This window comes from Populus euphratica, unplaced genomic scaffold (assembly GCF_000495115.2).
Source record: "Populus euphratica unplaced genomic scaffold, PopEup_1.0 scaffold11.1, whole genome shotgun sequence".
NCBI lineage: Eukaryota > Viridiplantae > Streptophyta > Magnoliopsida > Malpighiales > Salicaceae > Populus > Populus euphratica.
The window spans coordinates 1,480,050-1,494,596 of record NW_011499878.1 but is presented as its reverse complement, the minus strand read 5'-3'; the positions used below and the strand labels follow the sequence as shown (position 1 = coordinate 1,494,596).

At 34.3% G+C, this 14,547-nt stretch overlaps 3 protein-coding genes across 4 annotated transcripts; 2 read left to right on the top strand and 1 right to left on the bottom strand.

The window, feature by feature from the left end:
• Nucleotides 1–1,144: 1,144 nt before the first annotated feature.
• LOC105128873 (kinesin-like protein KIF20B) lies at nt 1,145–4,040 on the bottom strand. Its single transcript, XM_011030716.1, has 5 exons — nt 3,693–4,040; nt 3,489–3,600; nt 2,718–2,782; nt 2,061–2,630; nt 1,145–1,621 (listed from the first exon to the last, which is right to left on the bottom strand). Exons 1-5 carry the CDS (start codon nt 3,897–3,899, stop codon nt 1,514–1,516), a joined length of 1,062 nt encoding a protein of 353 aa, XP_011029018.1. The 5' UTR covers nt 3,900–4,040; the 3' UTR covers nt 1,145–1,513.
• Nucleotides 4,041–5,849: 1,809 nt separating this feature from the next.
• Nucleotides 5,850–9,490, top strand: LOC105128874 (putative ER lumen protein-retaining receptor C28H8.4). Of its 2 annotated transcripts, XM_011030719.1 has the most exons (7): nt 5,850–6,494; nt 7,187–7,386; nt 8,036–8,176; nt 8,366–8,446; nt 8,999–9,123; nt 9,214–9,305; nt 9,349–9,490. In XM_011030719.1, the coding sequence occupies exons 1-6, from the start codon at nt 6,272–6,274 to the stop codon at nt 9,260–9,262; spliced, it is 819 nt and encodes a 272-aa protein (XP_011029021.1). In that variant the 5' UTR covers nt 5,850–6,271; the 3' UTR covers nt 9,263–9,305; nt 9,349–9,490. The 2 variants fall into 2 exon arrangements, with proteins under 2 accessions (XP_011029021.1, XP_011029020.1); XM_011030718.1 differs by having other exon boundaries at nt 5,852–6,494; nt 9,214–9,490.
• Nucleotides 9,491–12,040: 2,550 nt separating this feature from the next.
• LOC105128867 (uncharacterized) lies at nt 12,041–12,906 on the top strand. The gene is made up of 3 exons (XM_011030711.1): nt 12,041–12,207; nt 12,352–12,397; nt 12,599–12,906. The coding sequence occupies exons 1-3, from the start codon at nt 12,079–12,081 to the stop codon at nt 12,766–12,768; spliced, it is 345 nt and encodes a 114-aa protein (XP_011029013.1). The 5' UTR covers nt 12,041–12,078; the 3' UTR covers nt 12,769–12,906.
• Nucleotides 12,907–14,547: the final 1,641 nt, after the last annotated feature.

Genomic DNA, 14,547 nt, shown 5'->3' with positions numbered 1-14,547 from the left:
TTTGAAAAATTATCTTTGCATCGCACGTGGAACTCAGTGTATTACTATCCTTTGAAAAATTATCTTTGCATCGCACGTGGAACTCAGTGTATCATTTCCCGGAGATCCATGGGAGGCTTGTCTTTCAAATTTTTATTGCGTTCGTTGATGTTACCACCTCAAAAAGTATTTAATTACTGAAGCCAAGATTATTTTTAAAATTTTTTTATTTCTAAATATATTAATATATATATTTTTTAATTTGAAAGATTAATATATCAAAAAATACAAAATACAAAAAGCAATTTTAAATTAAAAAAAAAAACACAATTAGATGGTAACGACAAAGAAGTCCTGTTGGAATATATTCCTACTCTTTCCTTACCTATATATTCAAGTAAAAAAAGTGACTAAAGCGCTGCTTTGGTATCAATACCAGCTAAGTGGGCATGAGTCCAAAAGATATATGATCGGTTGAGGATCGAATCGAAACCCCAGGATTTATGCTAAAGCAGACACTCAAAACCCTCCATCCTCTTGTATAATTATAACCCATTTCACAAGAGAAGTAACCTCGAGAAATATTGGGCTAGGGAAGCTACTTCTGAGAGAAAAAGTGAGAAGGGGATGGCTTGGCTGTTGAAACATACAAGGGGGCCTGCATGGAAGCAAGAGTGGACACAGCGTACTCTAGCCTCCATGTCTCTACCTCCTTTCCCCTTAGTTGCTATTTTCTTTATAATTATTCTCCTCCTGTCTGTATCATCATTTATGAGCTACAAGAACCAGATGCGGCACGCACTGATCAACTTCAAGTTGTTACTCTTGTTCTTGCCTGTGCTCTTGATATTTCTGGTTATGTTTGCGTCTAAGGTTGAGACCTTCATGTTTCCCAACACGAAAGCACAGTATGGCTCGGCGGATAATAGGAGTTGGAACTTGCCTTGGGGATTGGCGGTGTTGGTGGTGGTGCTTCTGGTGATGGTAAATTACAGGTCCTCTTTTCAGTCCATGTGGTCTCCAATTGTTTGGAGGTCCTTTTAGTTCAGCTATGTGCATCATCTTTGAATATGTTGAAATCTTCTATGGTTCTACCACTGTACTTGTAAAATTCTAGTGAAAACTTAGTTTGTTTTGTCATTTTATAGACATCTGGCAAAACAGATTTTTCAGTTTTAGATACTATATATTCACTTCAGCAGATAACAAAATGGTAGAATCCTGTTTCAGAGTTTGAGTACAGTATAATGGGAGAGTCATTGCGGAGCCACAATAGGTATTTGTTGTAATTGAAAGACATAACAAATGCCAACTAAATCCAGCACTGCAACCTAAGCTAACTTACACTGCACAATAAGGTTGAGGAAAAGAATGGCCTCCCAAAGGTCTGGCAACAACTAACTTACATCAGATCGACTGGAATACAGAAAAGAAAATTATACAGAGCCAAACATCAGAGCTGAATGAAAAACTGCATGGAGAAGCTGCAACTTTGTTAAGCTGAAAGGTTAAAGAATGGTGTGAAAGGTGTCATTTAGACAGGAGTAGATGGGACCTTCACTTTAGGAATTTTGAAGGAAGAAGAGAATAATCTTGGAGCTTCAAAAACATCCATCCTTTTCTTCTTCAAGCCTCTGCTACTCTGAAATCAAACGGTTTGAAGTACAATTAGCTTACAGGATCAAGACAAAATGTCTAGTATTTTGAGATTCGAATGGTTATGCTGTGGAAAAATCACAAAGAATGATGTAGATTAACATGCAACTTTTGACTATCTATTTACGAGCCTCAAGGGACTAGATGACAACATGACAGCATGAATGAACAAGAAGCAAATTTGATATTCAGGCATTTTTTAAGCGATGACTGATGTGGTAATCAGATTGTTTTTTCCGCTCTAAAGATGCATATACAATGGTCTTCCAACAGATAGGGTTTTCTAAAAGATGGTATCTATTTTTGTTGTTTCATACGTAAGAGAAAAAAGATTATACTAGACCTCCCATGATGTACATACCAAGTCAGTCATCATCTCATACCAAAATCTAACTACAGATAATGCATTGTTAATTCTTTAATACCTTTTCAGCATCCTTGGAAGGAACAGCGGATTGCAATACTTTCCTGTCAACAAGGTTACAATCTCTGCCACAGCTTTTGACTCCCAAAGTGCAAGTTCTAACTGGTGCACTACAAGGTTTCATTACAGGTGTAATTTGGGCAGTTCTTAACTTTCTTAACCATTCCAACTCCCGGGAGAGTTTAAAAGTTTCTTCCTTCCATTTCTTTGTGTCAGCTTCCATCTTGGCCACCTTAGTATTCAATCTTTGAATAATTTCATCCTTCTCATCATTTGAGGATTGGAGCAACTCTGCAGTGGCAAGAACTTCTGCTATCTTCTCATTCGCCTTCTCAACTTCAGCTTCTTTAATCCTTAATTTATTGGTGAGATTGCTTTCTAGAATATCATATTGATTCCACACAAAGTTTTTCCCTTTCTGGAGAGCAGATACTTCAGAATTCTTTTCAAAAACAAGCTTCTCGTTTTCAAGCTTTAGCCTTTCTACTTCGGCTTCCAACCTTTTAGCTTCGCCAGGCTTTAAATCACTATGCCCGGGACCCTTTCCATTGGCAGTTTCTACAGAATTTTCCTGATATATATCAATCAGAGAATTAAAAATCTTATGACGGTATTTAAGGCAAAGTCCCTAAGAACCAAAGTATGAGATGGAACATACTTTTAGGCTCTGAGAGAGGTAGCCAAACAATGCTCGGAAATCTGCCAATTCATCTTCTGTTTGCTCTGCAATCACAAACACCAATCAAATAAAACAGACTTAAAACATGTTGGGTCATTACAAAGCCCTCCACGAACAAGTGCATTCCCAGCAACATAATCTATGTGAAACTCACCACATATTAACACCTAAGTAAAGACTAATAAATCTGAATCATGATAGTCACACGGGAAAGTTGGAAAGGATGAAATTTGTGAAGTGATTTTATATGCAATTCTCATGAAACTTTTAAAAAACCACTTGTAGTCAAAGGAGTATCACTCCTATCCCAACAAGATATCCTAAGTACAACAGTGTCTTACTATATTCTACTACCCCTTTGAAATCATTACAAGCATCCCCTTCTTATTACTACATGGAAAAAAGATTGAATGATTTAGCCCCAACTTACTTCATCTCATTTTCAAAAATCTTGCAACAGATTCTAAAATTCTCAATTTTTTTTCCATTTATGCTCTATAATTCAAACAAAAAATGCATAAAAACACTTGAAAAAAAATAACCTAATTTCAGAATGTATTCCATATACTTAATTGAAGATTATATATATATATATATATAGACAATCTTTAATCATTCAGCCTCTATTAATATTATATTGAAATCAGCACTTGCAGCAGATACTTAAATCCTCAAGATTCCCATTATTTTCACATTAATGATGTACAAACCAAGATAAGAATGCATAGAACCCTTAAAAATGCCACTGACCTAATTTCAATTTGTGAAGAGAAACCTCTCTCTGCTTCAATCCCAACATCAAATCACCTTTAGCAGCCTCAAGCAAACACGCCATATCTTTCTCCACCAAACCCCCCTTAATCTACGCAAGACATCACAAAAGCCTCAAACTTTCAAAACCCAAATTTTAAAATCCAAAAAGAACCTAACTTTACACAAAAAAATTAAACTTGCCTGCAAAATATGATCATCATAGAGACGAATATCAGAAACCCATCTCTCATGTTGCGTTTTTATGCGATCTTCAAGGATTTTCCTCTCTTTTAAAAGAGTTTCGAGCTGTTCTTGTTGGTTCTTTAGTAATTTTACTAGCCCACCAAACACTTTATCCCATTTTTCACGATCGGAAGTTACCACTTGAGTGCGCTTTGAAGTACCCATTTTTGAATCGAATTGTTATATAAGAAGAAAGAAGGAGAAGAAGATGAAGCTTTTTTTTTTTTTTTGAGTTGAAAGAGAATGATTGAGATTTTAGGGCTTTCACTGTTTCGGAGCGGATTCGACCGTTGTAAATTCAAAAGAGGGTTTCCTAGAGCGGTATCTGTGCGTAGTTAAAACTTAAAAGGATAGGGAAATTAGGCTTTTCCTAGTTATGGTGATTTTGGGCTTGTTGGGCCTTAACTGTCTCTGCTTTTTCAATAAAAAACCATCTATGTAATTGGGTTTTCATTCACTTTTTGGATCTAATTGGGCTATCCCCATTGGCCAGCACCATTTTTTACCCAAAAAAGGGAGCATCAATTTAATGCAATTGCAATTTATTTTTTTTTGAAATAGTTTTTTTTAGATTTTATTCTCTAGTCCATAGATACATTTGCAACACTGTCAATTTATCGCTTGAATAGAGAAGCACTCTTATCATTTTAGATCTCCTCTATAAGATTGTAATTTTTTCTAGATTTTTTATGCAATTATATAGGCAGCGAATCTCAGTGCGTTTTTATTATTATCATTAAAGAAAACACTAGCCCCACATCACACCATAAGTCCATGATTTATATTATTTTTTTAAAAAAAAACCAATCTTGATGGATACTTCAGTGGGACAATGCTAAATTCATTGGAGATTTTCCAAGGAATTGATGGGAATAATGTAGTTCACAATGTCCGCTTGGAGAAAAATCCGACAAATTTTTCTCAAGGGAAGGATAAACTTCGGAAGGGCAAGTTAAGGCATGAAACATGCCAGACATGAAAAAAGCATGTACTTTTCATTAGTTGATGTTTACCAAGGTAGTACAGGTTTCTTCGAGCAGATCCTCGTCACTTCCTAGGCCTACTTCTTCCATCCCTTTACACATGTTTGTATCATCCTAGTGTTACTCTATTTAGGATCCCTTTTCATCTGTTATATTACCAAGTTTTGCATTCTTTATGTTCCCTCTCAACTGGTATGGATGTGTTTTAGCTCTCATAATGCTCTATTTGCTTGTTTTCCTTTAAATTGTCCGAACTTTATTTCTCAGACATACATAAATAACAATAATAATAATAAAAAAAATATTTTCAAAATATTGCATTTATAGTTTGACTAAGGTCTCATTTATCTCAAACCATTATTTCACTCAAACCAATAAGGGTTATTTTTTGGACAGTGAATAGGTTATGGATAATAGATAGGTTTTGAATATTATCAAATTCAATCAAAAATCCACTAGAACTTAACCTAAAATCATATATCTATAAGATATTTAGATTTTTTTAAATAATATAATAAATAGACATCTCAATATTAATACAAAACACACGCATACATGTATATATGTACAATACTTATAATTTTTATTGTTTAATACACACATGCATTATATATATATATTAAATAAATAAATAACAATAATAATTGGACAATAAATACTTAAAACTCTATAAATAATTATATAAATTCTTTATTTAATGAATACTAGATAGAATATAAATATTAAAAAAATTCAATATAAGAATTTTACTGAATGCTTACAGAAAAGATAGGCCACCTAACTCACCTTAAGTGTGATACCTTACCAAAAAAAAAAGATCTCAACGCACACACATTCTTCATTACTTTATGGTCAATTAGATCAATCCTTAATTCCACCTGTTCATTTTCAATAAAGATATTACCCCACACGCACCATCCACGTGCTTAATTAGTTTGATGTTTGTTTTGCTAACCCGTAATCCAACCTTATTTTTAAATAAAAATATTATGAAATTGCCAGATTAATTTTTTCAGAAAATCATCTGATGCGTTCATATGATTTGTTTTATAAATCAATCCGAGACGGCAGACCGGTTTATCACCCACCTGGAAAATGCCATTTTTTCGGTGCACACGAAAAGCCAGCTCCGTTACCAAACCACGTACAAAAAAGAGGCCATCCACCGTGACCACATAAATTCAAAGTGGGCTGACCACCATAATCATCCATTATAATGGTTGTTGAGCAGCCTATCCCATTGTGCAGCAAAAATACAAGGTAGCAGCCTAATGCCCATCTTCTTATTCTCACGAAACTCTCCTCATCTCCACGTGTTCTAACATAACTCGCATTGATCAGCACTCCTTGCTCCTGTTCCTGTCCCTTCCCACAGCTGATCTTGATTCTCCACTGTACCTCCTCCATAGACATCAACTATCCACGGATCTAGCATTTATTACTGCATCAACAACAAAATAACTTAATTATACGTGATCACTTCACTCTCCCGTAACTGATACGCCGCATCAAAATTAGGAGCGCAGAGAGGACGGTGTTAGCAAGAGGAATAAAATGAAGGCAACGAAGAGGCCAGTCCAGGCAGTGGCGACATGGGTAAGGAGGCAACCTCCGAAGATCAAGGTGTTCTTAGCGGTGGTTTCAGGGTTGGCAGCGTTGGTTTTTCTTAGAATGGTTGTTCATGATCATGACAACCTCTTCGTTGCTGCTGAGGCTGTTCATTCTATTGGAATCTCTGTTCTTATTTACAAGCTTATGAAGGAGAAGACTTGTGCTGGTAATCGATATGATGCATCTCTCTCTTTCTTTTATGATTATCTCAAATTTATCTATTTTATTCCGCTGATTTAATTTTCTAATCAATTGCTTGTGAAATGCAATTGGGTTTTTGTTTGTGATGTTAAAGGGTGTGAGCTGTGTCATTTTAGTTCTATTTGTGGTTGTAAAGTGTAAAAGGTTTGGTTTTTTGAGATTACTTTTATTGAAGAGGACTGTCGAGTCTTTTGCGGGTTATTTCAAGCTGAAAAGCTCAGACCATAAAAAATGATCCAAAGATTTTTGGATGATGTTAGGGTTTTGGTGCAATAGTCATGGGGTTTATGTCAATCTTACATCATGGTTTTACCAGGGTTTCTTATTGTTTTCTGTATATGGTGTCTAATCTTTTCATACGAGGAAATCTGTTGGTGTCAAAGAATTTGTGTTGCGGGATGAGGGTCTAATGTGCTAATTGAGGATAAGCAGTTTTTACTGAATAAAGCAAGATCAGATTTCTTTGTATAATGTATAGATAATTGCTCGGTAGATGCTACTATCTGTCTTGTGAGTGCAATAGTTTTCAATATCGATCATGTAACCCATTGCGATTAAGCGCATGTTCTACATTCTGTCTCTGTGTTTCGCACCAACTCAACTGTGGTATTTTGTTTTGTCTTTATTTTGGACTTTTCTAATTTTAGAACTTTGTAGGGCTTTCACTGAAATCGCAGGACCTCACAGCTATATTTTTAGCTGTTAGGCTCTATTGCAGTTTTGTCATGGAGTATGACATACACACTCTACTTGATTCTGCTACCTTGCTGACAACCCTTTGGGTAATCTATATGATCCGCTTCAACTTGAGGTCCAGTTACATGGAAGACAAAGATAACTTTGCAATTTACTATTTGGTGAGTCTTGTGCATTTGTTGAGCTGAAATAATCCACAGATAGAATTTTCTTTTCTTTTTTCTGGAATTTCGGTGTTAGGAACTTAGGCTTAGGGAGTGAGTATGTTTTAGTATGGAAGTTAAACTGCAAGTGTTTTCTTAGATATTCAATCAGTTAGCTAATCCTTTCAGTTAAGTATTCCTGTTTTTACTCTTCCCTCAACAAGATTATCAGTTACTTTGGCTTAAGTATTAAATGATTTTAACCAAAAACCATTCTAATAGGAGACCTAATAGTTTGCCTATTTTTAGCATTTAAGCTAAACCGCAATTTTTTCCCAGGTCTTTAAACAGCTAGCTTGTCCTGTAGATCTAAACATCCCTGATTATACCATGCCACCCTGCCAGATTTTATCAGTTACTCGTGCATGCAGTGCTTAAGCAGGTTTAAAGAAAACCATCGTGATGTGCACCTATTGAATTGGTGGGCCGGCACGCTATGTGCATTCTTGGTTTCATTTTTGTGTTGCCATCAATTGCAAGATTTCTACTTAGCTTATGATGTTTTAAACCCACAAAGAAAGGAATAAACAAATTTCTTATGATGTAATAGCTCTTTTCTGTCTTTTTCCCCTAGAAGTAACACGTGTCTTTTCTTCTTCTCAAACAGCTGATACCATGTGCTTTACTAGCTTTGATTATTCATCCAACAACACATCATAACATATTCAACAGGATTTGCTGGGCCTTTTGTGTTTACCTTGAATCCATTTCAGTGTTGCCTCAGCTGCGAGTGATGCAGAACACAAAGGTATGACTGAGAATAAAATGTGCTCTCTTATTAACTTTCTCTAACGGATCATACTTTTTGCAAATATGGGACTGATGGTTGTGCAGATTTTCATCTCAGTCAATGCCCAGATGATATCGGTGTTTTTTTTAATGTGTAGATGACCTTCACATGACTATTCTTGCTCATCGTTCTTTTGTCTGATTTCAGATTGTTGAACCATTCACAGCACATTACGTATTTGCACTTGGAGTTGCTAGGTTTTTGAGCTGTGCACACTGGGTCCTCCAGGTTCGATGATGTGTCTTAAAACTCCTTCTAGATTTTGGGATATGACTTCTGTTATTGCAAAATTGCTGTTAGGAATTCATTGTCGCAGCACACTTGTCCAACACTTGGCTGAAGATTTGCATGCACAGAGCACAGTGATGTTCATTCACGAAGTTGTTCAGAACAATAATATAATTGCTTCAAGTAGAACTTATTTTCCTCTCGTATCTAAGTTCTATTATGCTTGGAAGAGCGCTGATTATGTTACAACTATTTTTTTTGTATGAAACCATCCTCTTGCAGTCTTTACGTACAAACACACATCCATTTTCTGCTTGACCACCCCTGCCCCTGTGGACACACGAAGCATTCACACATATGCTTCGCATTTTATGCACCCATATGTATATATGGCTTAGTGTCCATTTTTGGTTCACTGTAAAGCTTTACGTTACTCTGCTGGGGCTAATACTTGTGCTCGACCACAAATCAGAAGGCACAAAGTGACAATGCTAGCACGAATCATTTAAATAGCCACTCCTATCTGAGGATACATTTTATCTCTATATGCAGGTATTGGACACTCGAGGACGCCTATTGACAGCACTGGGCTATGGACTGTGGCCTTCGATGGTCCTGCTTTCAGAAATCGTGCAGACTTTCATTCTTGCTGATTTTTGCTATTACTATGTCAAGAGGTAGGGTTATGGGCAACGAGCCTTCTTTTCAGAAAACACTAGACATAACGTTTCAGATGCTCTCTCTAACATATGTTTGGTTATTTGCAGTGTTCTTGGTGGGCAGCTTGTTCTACGGCTCCCCTCAGGAGTGGTGTAAGCTAGTGTGTCCCGCATAATCTGCCAAGCGCTTCCACTGATAACTACCACGATACAGAGCAGCTTTGGTTGCGTTTGGGCCATCCAGATAGTGTGCTCACGCATGTTCTCTTTTGCAGGCATTAGAGTTATCGTAGTAAGTGGGACTGTAAAGTTGGGTCACGTTGCATGTTGGTATTTTGGTAACTTAATAATTAAATAGATAAAATATTATTGAACATGTTAGAATCCATAATCTCATCATGAGTTTAACAAATTAACTTCTTGAGTTAATCCAGATTAATTTTATAGCTGTCTTAGTGTTTTAATATAAAAAAATCTTGAAATTTTGTTAGGATAAGAATTTTTCGCTCTGGCCTTGTACACTCTAAAACTTAAATGAACAATGTTTTATCATATCATCATTGCCTTCTGCAATGGCATTTACAACAGAGAATAAAAGCATAAAACAAGTCAAGTTGTGCATGTGGTTGAGACGATGTACAAATCCCTGTAAAGAAAGTGTTTAATATGAAAATAAATAAAGAGTTGGTTTAGAATTATAAAAAACAGAGAAAATATCTTCATTATATATCAAGCCTTCTAAACATGCAAAAGAATAAAGAGGACAAATAAAATATTCTTTGTAGTAACATGTTAATTATTCTTGAAATATTATAATAAAATATTATATCTGTTAATATTATGATTTTTAATGAAATAATTATATTTAAGTTAAATTGAATTATTATTATTTAATTTTATCCCAACAGATAAATAATTTTTTTATTCATTTACAAGGGAACAGCCCAAAGCTATCTGGATTTAAGATTAGAATCTTTTTTCATAGTTCATTTAAGCTTCTGAATTCTGATGCAAAAAAATGCATCGTAAAGTGCCTCTTGTTAATAGTGCTATAGTGAAATTCTCGGCTTCCAGCTTTAGCATCTCTAGTGTGCTTCAACAAAAGGAGATTAGATATATGAGTGGCAAAAGCAAGTGCATGAAGAAACTGTGTATTGCTGAGAAGATGTACCAAAATAGTCAAGATTTCTAATTCAATTTAATTTTATATATATTCTAAATAGTACAATTAAATTCGATTATATAATTTAGTATTTATTCTAAATATAATGAATTATGAATTAAATTAAAATGACATAAAATTAAATTAAATTCAATTATTCATATGATTTGCATACATACAGTTAATGTTAAATAGACCACCGGTAAAGTAACTGCGTGGATAATCAGTGGGCATGGTGTGGTCCGGGCACTAGTGTCCAAAAGGCTCTACTGGGCCTTTGGCAAATCTAGATATGGCTCACGCCGTGGTCCAGCTGTATGTGCATTACAGATTATCAAGAAGAAAAAAAATTATTTGTAGGTTGTGGTACCGTAAAATAGGGCGTGGCCGCAAAGCAACCCAAGTGAGGTCGTAGCATTATGAATTCGGCGGCACTGCAAATCTCCATCGTGTCAATGCACCTAAATATTTTCTGACAGACCAATAGCCAGCTTCATAAAAATATATGTGTGGTGAGAATCCAGCGATGTGTCTGATTCTGTAATGGCTTGGCAGGTGTCCAGAATGGCTATTTGGAATCTACGGAGCGGGTCCAGATTGGTGCTCGTATTAATCGCTTTGTATCTTTTTTTTTTCTTACTGTGTTTGTATAATAGATTTTTTTTCCAATTTTTATCAGCAATATATTAAAATTATATTAAATAACACTTAAAAATATTAATTTAATATTTTTTAATTAAAAAGTAATTTGAAACTTAATACATAGTATGATTGTGCTGGGTTAAAAACTCGATTGGAAGTGGGATTATTTTTGTCTTTTTATATTTTTAAAAATTATATTTGATTTAAAAATATTAAATTAAAGGATTTTTTAATTATTTTAAGGTATTGATATAAAAATAAAAATAAAAAATATTATTTATTATTGTACAAATATATACTTGAAGCTCGTTTGTTTTTGTATTTTAAAAAATTTAATTTTTTAATTTTTATTTTAAGTTATTTTTTAAAATTTTCAAATCGTTTTAATATATATATATATATATAATATTTTAAAAAATAAAGTAATGTAGTTTGGATGGTGTCTGCATATAAAGGTATGTAAAAGATTCAGTACGCTGCAGTACTTGTGCACTTGCATAGACAAAGGAAATTTGACAGCTTCAAGTCCTTTGTCAACGTTATTTGGTTGACTTGGCGTCAAATTCGAGTCACACAACAAGGTTAATTAATGCAAGTTTGGAGTCAAATACAGTCAAACTTGTCCTTCCCGTGCTGTTAATCCGGGTTCGGTCACTTTTAGGAAACTATTTCCTCCCTGGTGTCAAGACTGGCTATAAAAGAAATTAAAAAGAACGTTAAAATCGTAATTAATTTTAAGAACATTATGGCAAAAACATGTGCTAAACCCATTGGATGCTATCTAACATTAGAGTGAATAACTTTCTACTGTGCCTTTGGAAGATTCCAAAAATATTCTTCTTTCATGATCGTAAAGTAAGTTTTATAATTAATTAATTGAGGATGGATGTCCATGTACATACACTTAATTTAATTTGGATTAAATATCAATTAAATAGTGATGCCTTGAACCTTTTCTTTTTTTAAAAAAAAAAAAAATAAACCTCCAAAACAACCGTCCCAGTAAATCTAATATTATCCCCAAGCACTAACAAGTAACAAGGGACCATAGTATAATTAGTGCGGTAGATCAACCCTCGGTTTCGAATGATGTCCAGTCTTTACCTACTTTCTGTTTTTTATTCTCAAATTCTAGCTATAACTACTGCCACGGCCCTTTCTCCTATTTCATGCAGTCAAACAAGGAGTTCGAAAAAAAACTGAAAGCTCTAGTCTCCAGTGGTGATTATACTTTAGCAATGGCTATTTTGAAGCTTTTGATCGCTTCACTTGTCGTATCTCTTCTTGTGCTCCAGAAGGTAAAGTATTCATGGGTCTTACAGCGTATGAATGATGCTTTTTTGGGTTGTCGAGTTCATTTCTTTTCCCTCTATTTTCTTTGAGGCTGAACCTTCGATTACTAAAAATATACAAAAAAAAAAACATGGCATTTAATGATGCAGGTGAACGCAAGCCAAGACGCAAGCACTATTCCTGGGAAAAACATGGGTACGTAAACTCTTGAACCTGCCCACAACATCACCAGTTGGTCGAATGGCGCTTGTGTAATTGGAATAACCTATGGTTATTAATTTTACATGTAAATCTAACAGTATCGAGTTAAATTATTGTTCAAACATCAGCACGTACGTCTTAATTAAATTCATGGGTGCACTTAATTCTTGCCAATTCATTTGGCTTTGTGTGCAGATTGTGGCGGCGCTTCCGGGACATGCAGTAAAGGATGCAAATGTGACCATAAAGGCACTTCCGGCGACCTCAAGGATGCAGTAAAGGGTGCGAATGTGACCATGAAGGATACTTGCCCTTGCTGTGGCGCCACCATGAATACTCCTGGTGGCAGACGCATGAATCCTTGAGACTAGCTTTGGTCTACTTGTAAAATGCACGTACTGATTCTCCACATATATCAAGAATAATCGCTGGAGTTTGAATAATCTATCTATGAAGTTGTACTTCCGTTAATACATACGATCGTGGGGTGTCGTTTTATGTAATTTTCCTCCTCCTTTTTTTTGTATTATATATTTTCTGAATTATTTGTTTTTCCAGATTTCATTTTTCTCTACTTTCTTTCTGCAAGTGAATTTTAAATCAAATTAAATTGTTTTTATGTTTTAAAAAAGTTTTTGAAAAAAATTAATTTTTTTATTTTTACTTCAAATTAATATTTTTTTGGTGTTTTTATATCATTTTAATGCTCTAATATTAAAGTTAATTTTTTTAAAAAAATCATCTTAATATTTTTTAAATAAAAAATATTTTAAAAAATAAATACAATTATATCAAAATAGGTTCTAACAAATGATCACCTAACCAAATTCTTAAAATAAAAAAAAAATGAAGGAGGAGGAGGAGAAAATAGTAATAAATATCCTTTCTTCTATTTAGCTTAGATTATTTTTCAATGCCGGACTGGTATCCTCGAACCACTCTAAATGGCCATTTATTTTCATCCAAATTGAAAGACAATATATATATATATAATCGATCAAAAGCAATAATGCCCTGGCATTTCCTCCTCTTCCTTACGAGGTTTTGTGCATTTAATATTTCTCAAATTTTTTAACGTTTGGAGTGTATTATATTATCCCAAATTGGGCCTCGGTTGCTTGTGTTTATACGCGAAAAACCCCTCCCGCTTCGGCTTAAGGTGGCGTTGAAGTGCGGAAAAATCTCCAACCACCAACTACGTTTTAAACCGCACGTACTGATGGATTTCATTGAAATTTATATAGATAGAACATTAGGATAGGGATTTAGCACTTGGTGAATTCTTTTTATGACGTTAAATTTGGGTTTATATACCTTATAGTTATGGGTTAGATAAATCTTCGACGACACTTGAGAGCCCGATCTGGGAGAGGGCGATCGATTATTTAACTTATGTGAGAGGCCTTTGAACCATGGTCTCACAAGCTTCTCATTCCACCTCTAAATCAATCAACAAGTAATTTATCCAAGAACATCTTCATCCCCATCCTAGATCACTTTACCTATAAAAATTATCCAAGAACACATAGACTAATCGGTTCGGCCAGCAAATTAAATTACTTATTGGTTTGGTTTAAGAGTATGGACTGTTTCTTAACCAACCAATAAAAATTAGTTTAAATTAAAATTAATCAGATGAGAAAAAACTTGAATAGATTCAAGATCATTTTTAATCAGAGAAAAAACTTGAATAGATTCAAGATCAATCCACTCCTGGTCACTTGATAAGAAAATAGAAATAAAAATGATGTATTTACATGAACTTTTTAAGTTAATTAATAAACCGATAAATCAAAACATTCACTAATTTAAACTCAAACTCAATTATTAACAGAGGCATAGAGGCAGGGCTGAGAAGAAAGTTTTTGTGCCCGGCCCCTGTAACAAAAAAAAGAAATTTGGTAGAAGTGACAACAAATACTGAGCATATCTATGCTACTAGCTAATTTATTTTTAAAAAAATTTACAAAAATTTTATTTTTTAAAATTTAGATAAGTAAATAAAATCTTAATTGTTCTAAGTTTTTACAAAAAACATATTTCTAATTTAAATTCAAAACCTATTATATAGATTTTAAATTTTTTATTATTATGTCACGTCCCTCTTGAAAACTACTGGTCTATTGTTTCCAAAACTCCTTCAA

What these genes read in the sequence shown, in the direction of transcription:
- LOC105128867 (XM_011030711.1), top strand. Translation starts at nt 12,079, where the DNA reads ATGCAGTCAAACAAGGAGTTCGAAAAAAAACTGAAAGCTCTAGTCTCC. An exon ending in CTCTTCTTGTGCTCCAGAAG is followed by an intron (nt 12,208 to 12,351) that starts GTAAAGTATTCA and finishes TTAATGATGCAG; the next exon opens with GTGAACGCAAGCCAAGACGC. An exon ending in TATTCCTGGGAAAAACATGG is followed by an intron (nt 12,398 to 12,598) that starts GTACGTAAACTC and finishes CTTTGTGTGCAG; the next exon opens with ATTGTGGCGGCGCTTCCGGG.
- LOC105128873 (XM_011030716.1), bottom strand. Translation starts at nt 3,899, where the DNA reads ATGGGTACTTCAAAGCGCACTCAAGTGGTAACTTCCGATCGTGAAAAA. An exon ending in TCTTCACAAATTGAAATTAG is followed by an intron (nt 2,783 to 3,488) that starts GTCAGTGGCATT and finishes TTGTGATTGCAG; the next exon opens with AGCAAACAGAAGATGAATTG. An exon ending in ACCTCTCTCAGAGCCTAAAA is followed by an intron (nt 2,631 to 2,717) that starts GTATGTTCCATC and finishes GATATATATCAG; the next exon opens with GAAAATTCTGTAGAAACTGC.
- LOC105128874 (XM_011030719.1), top strand. Translation starts at nt 6,272, where the DNA reads ATGAAGGCAACGAAGAGGCCAGTCCAGGCAGTGGCGACATGGGTAAGG. An exon ending in GAAGGAGAAGACTTGTGCTG is followed by an intron (nt 6,495 to 7,186) that starts GTAATCGATATG and finishes AGAACTTTGTAG; the next exon opens with GGCTTTCACTGAAATCGCAG. An exon ending in GAGTGATGCAGAACACAAAG is followed by an intron (nt 8,177 to 8,365) that starts GTATGACTGAGA and finishes GTCTGATTTCAG; the next exon opens with ATTGTTGAACCATTCACAGC.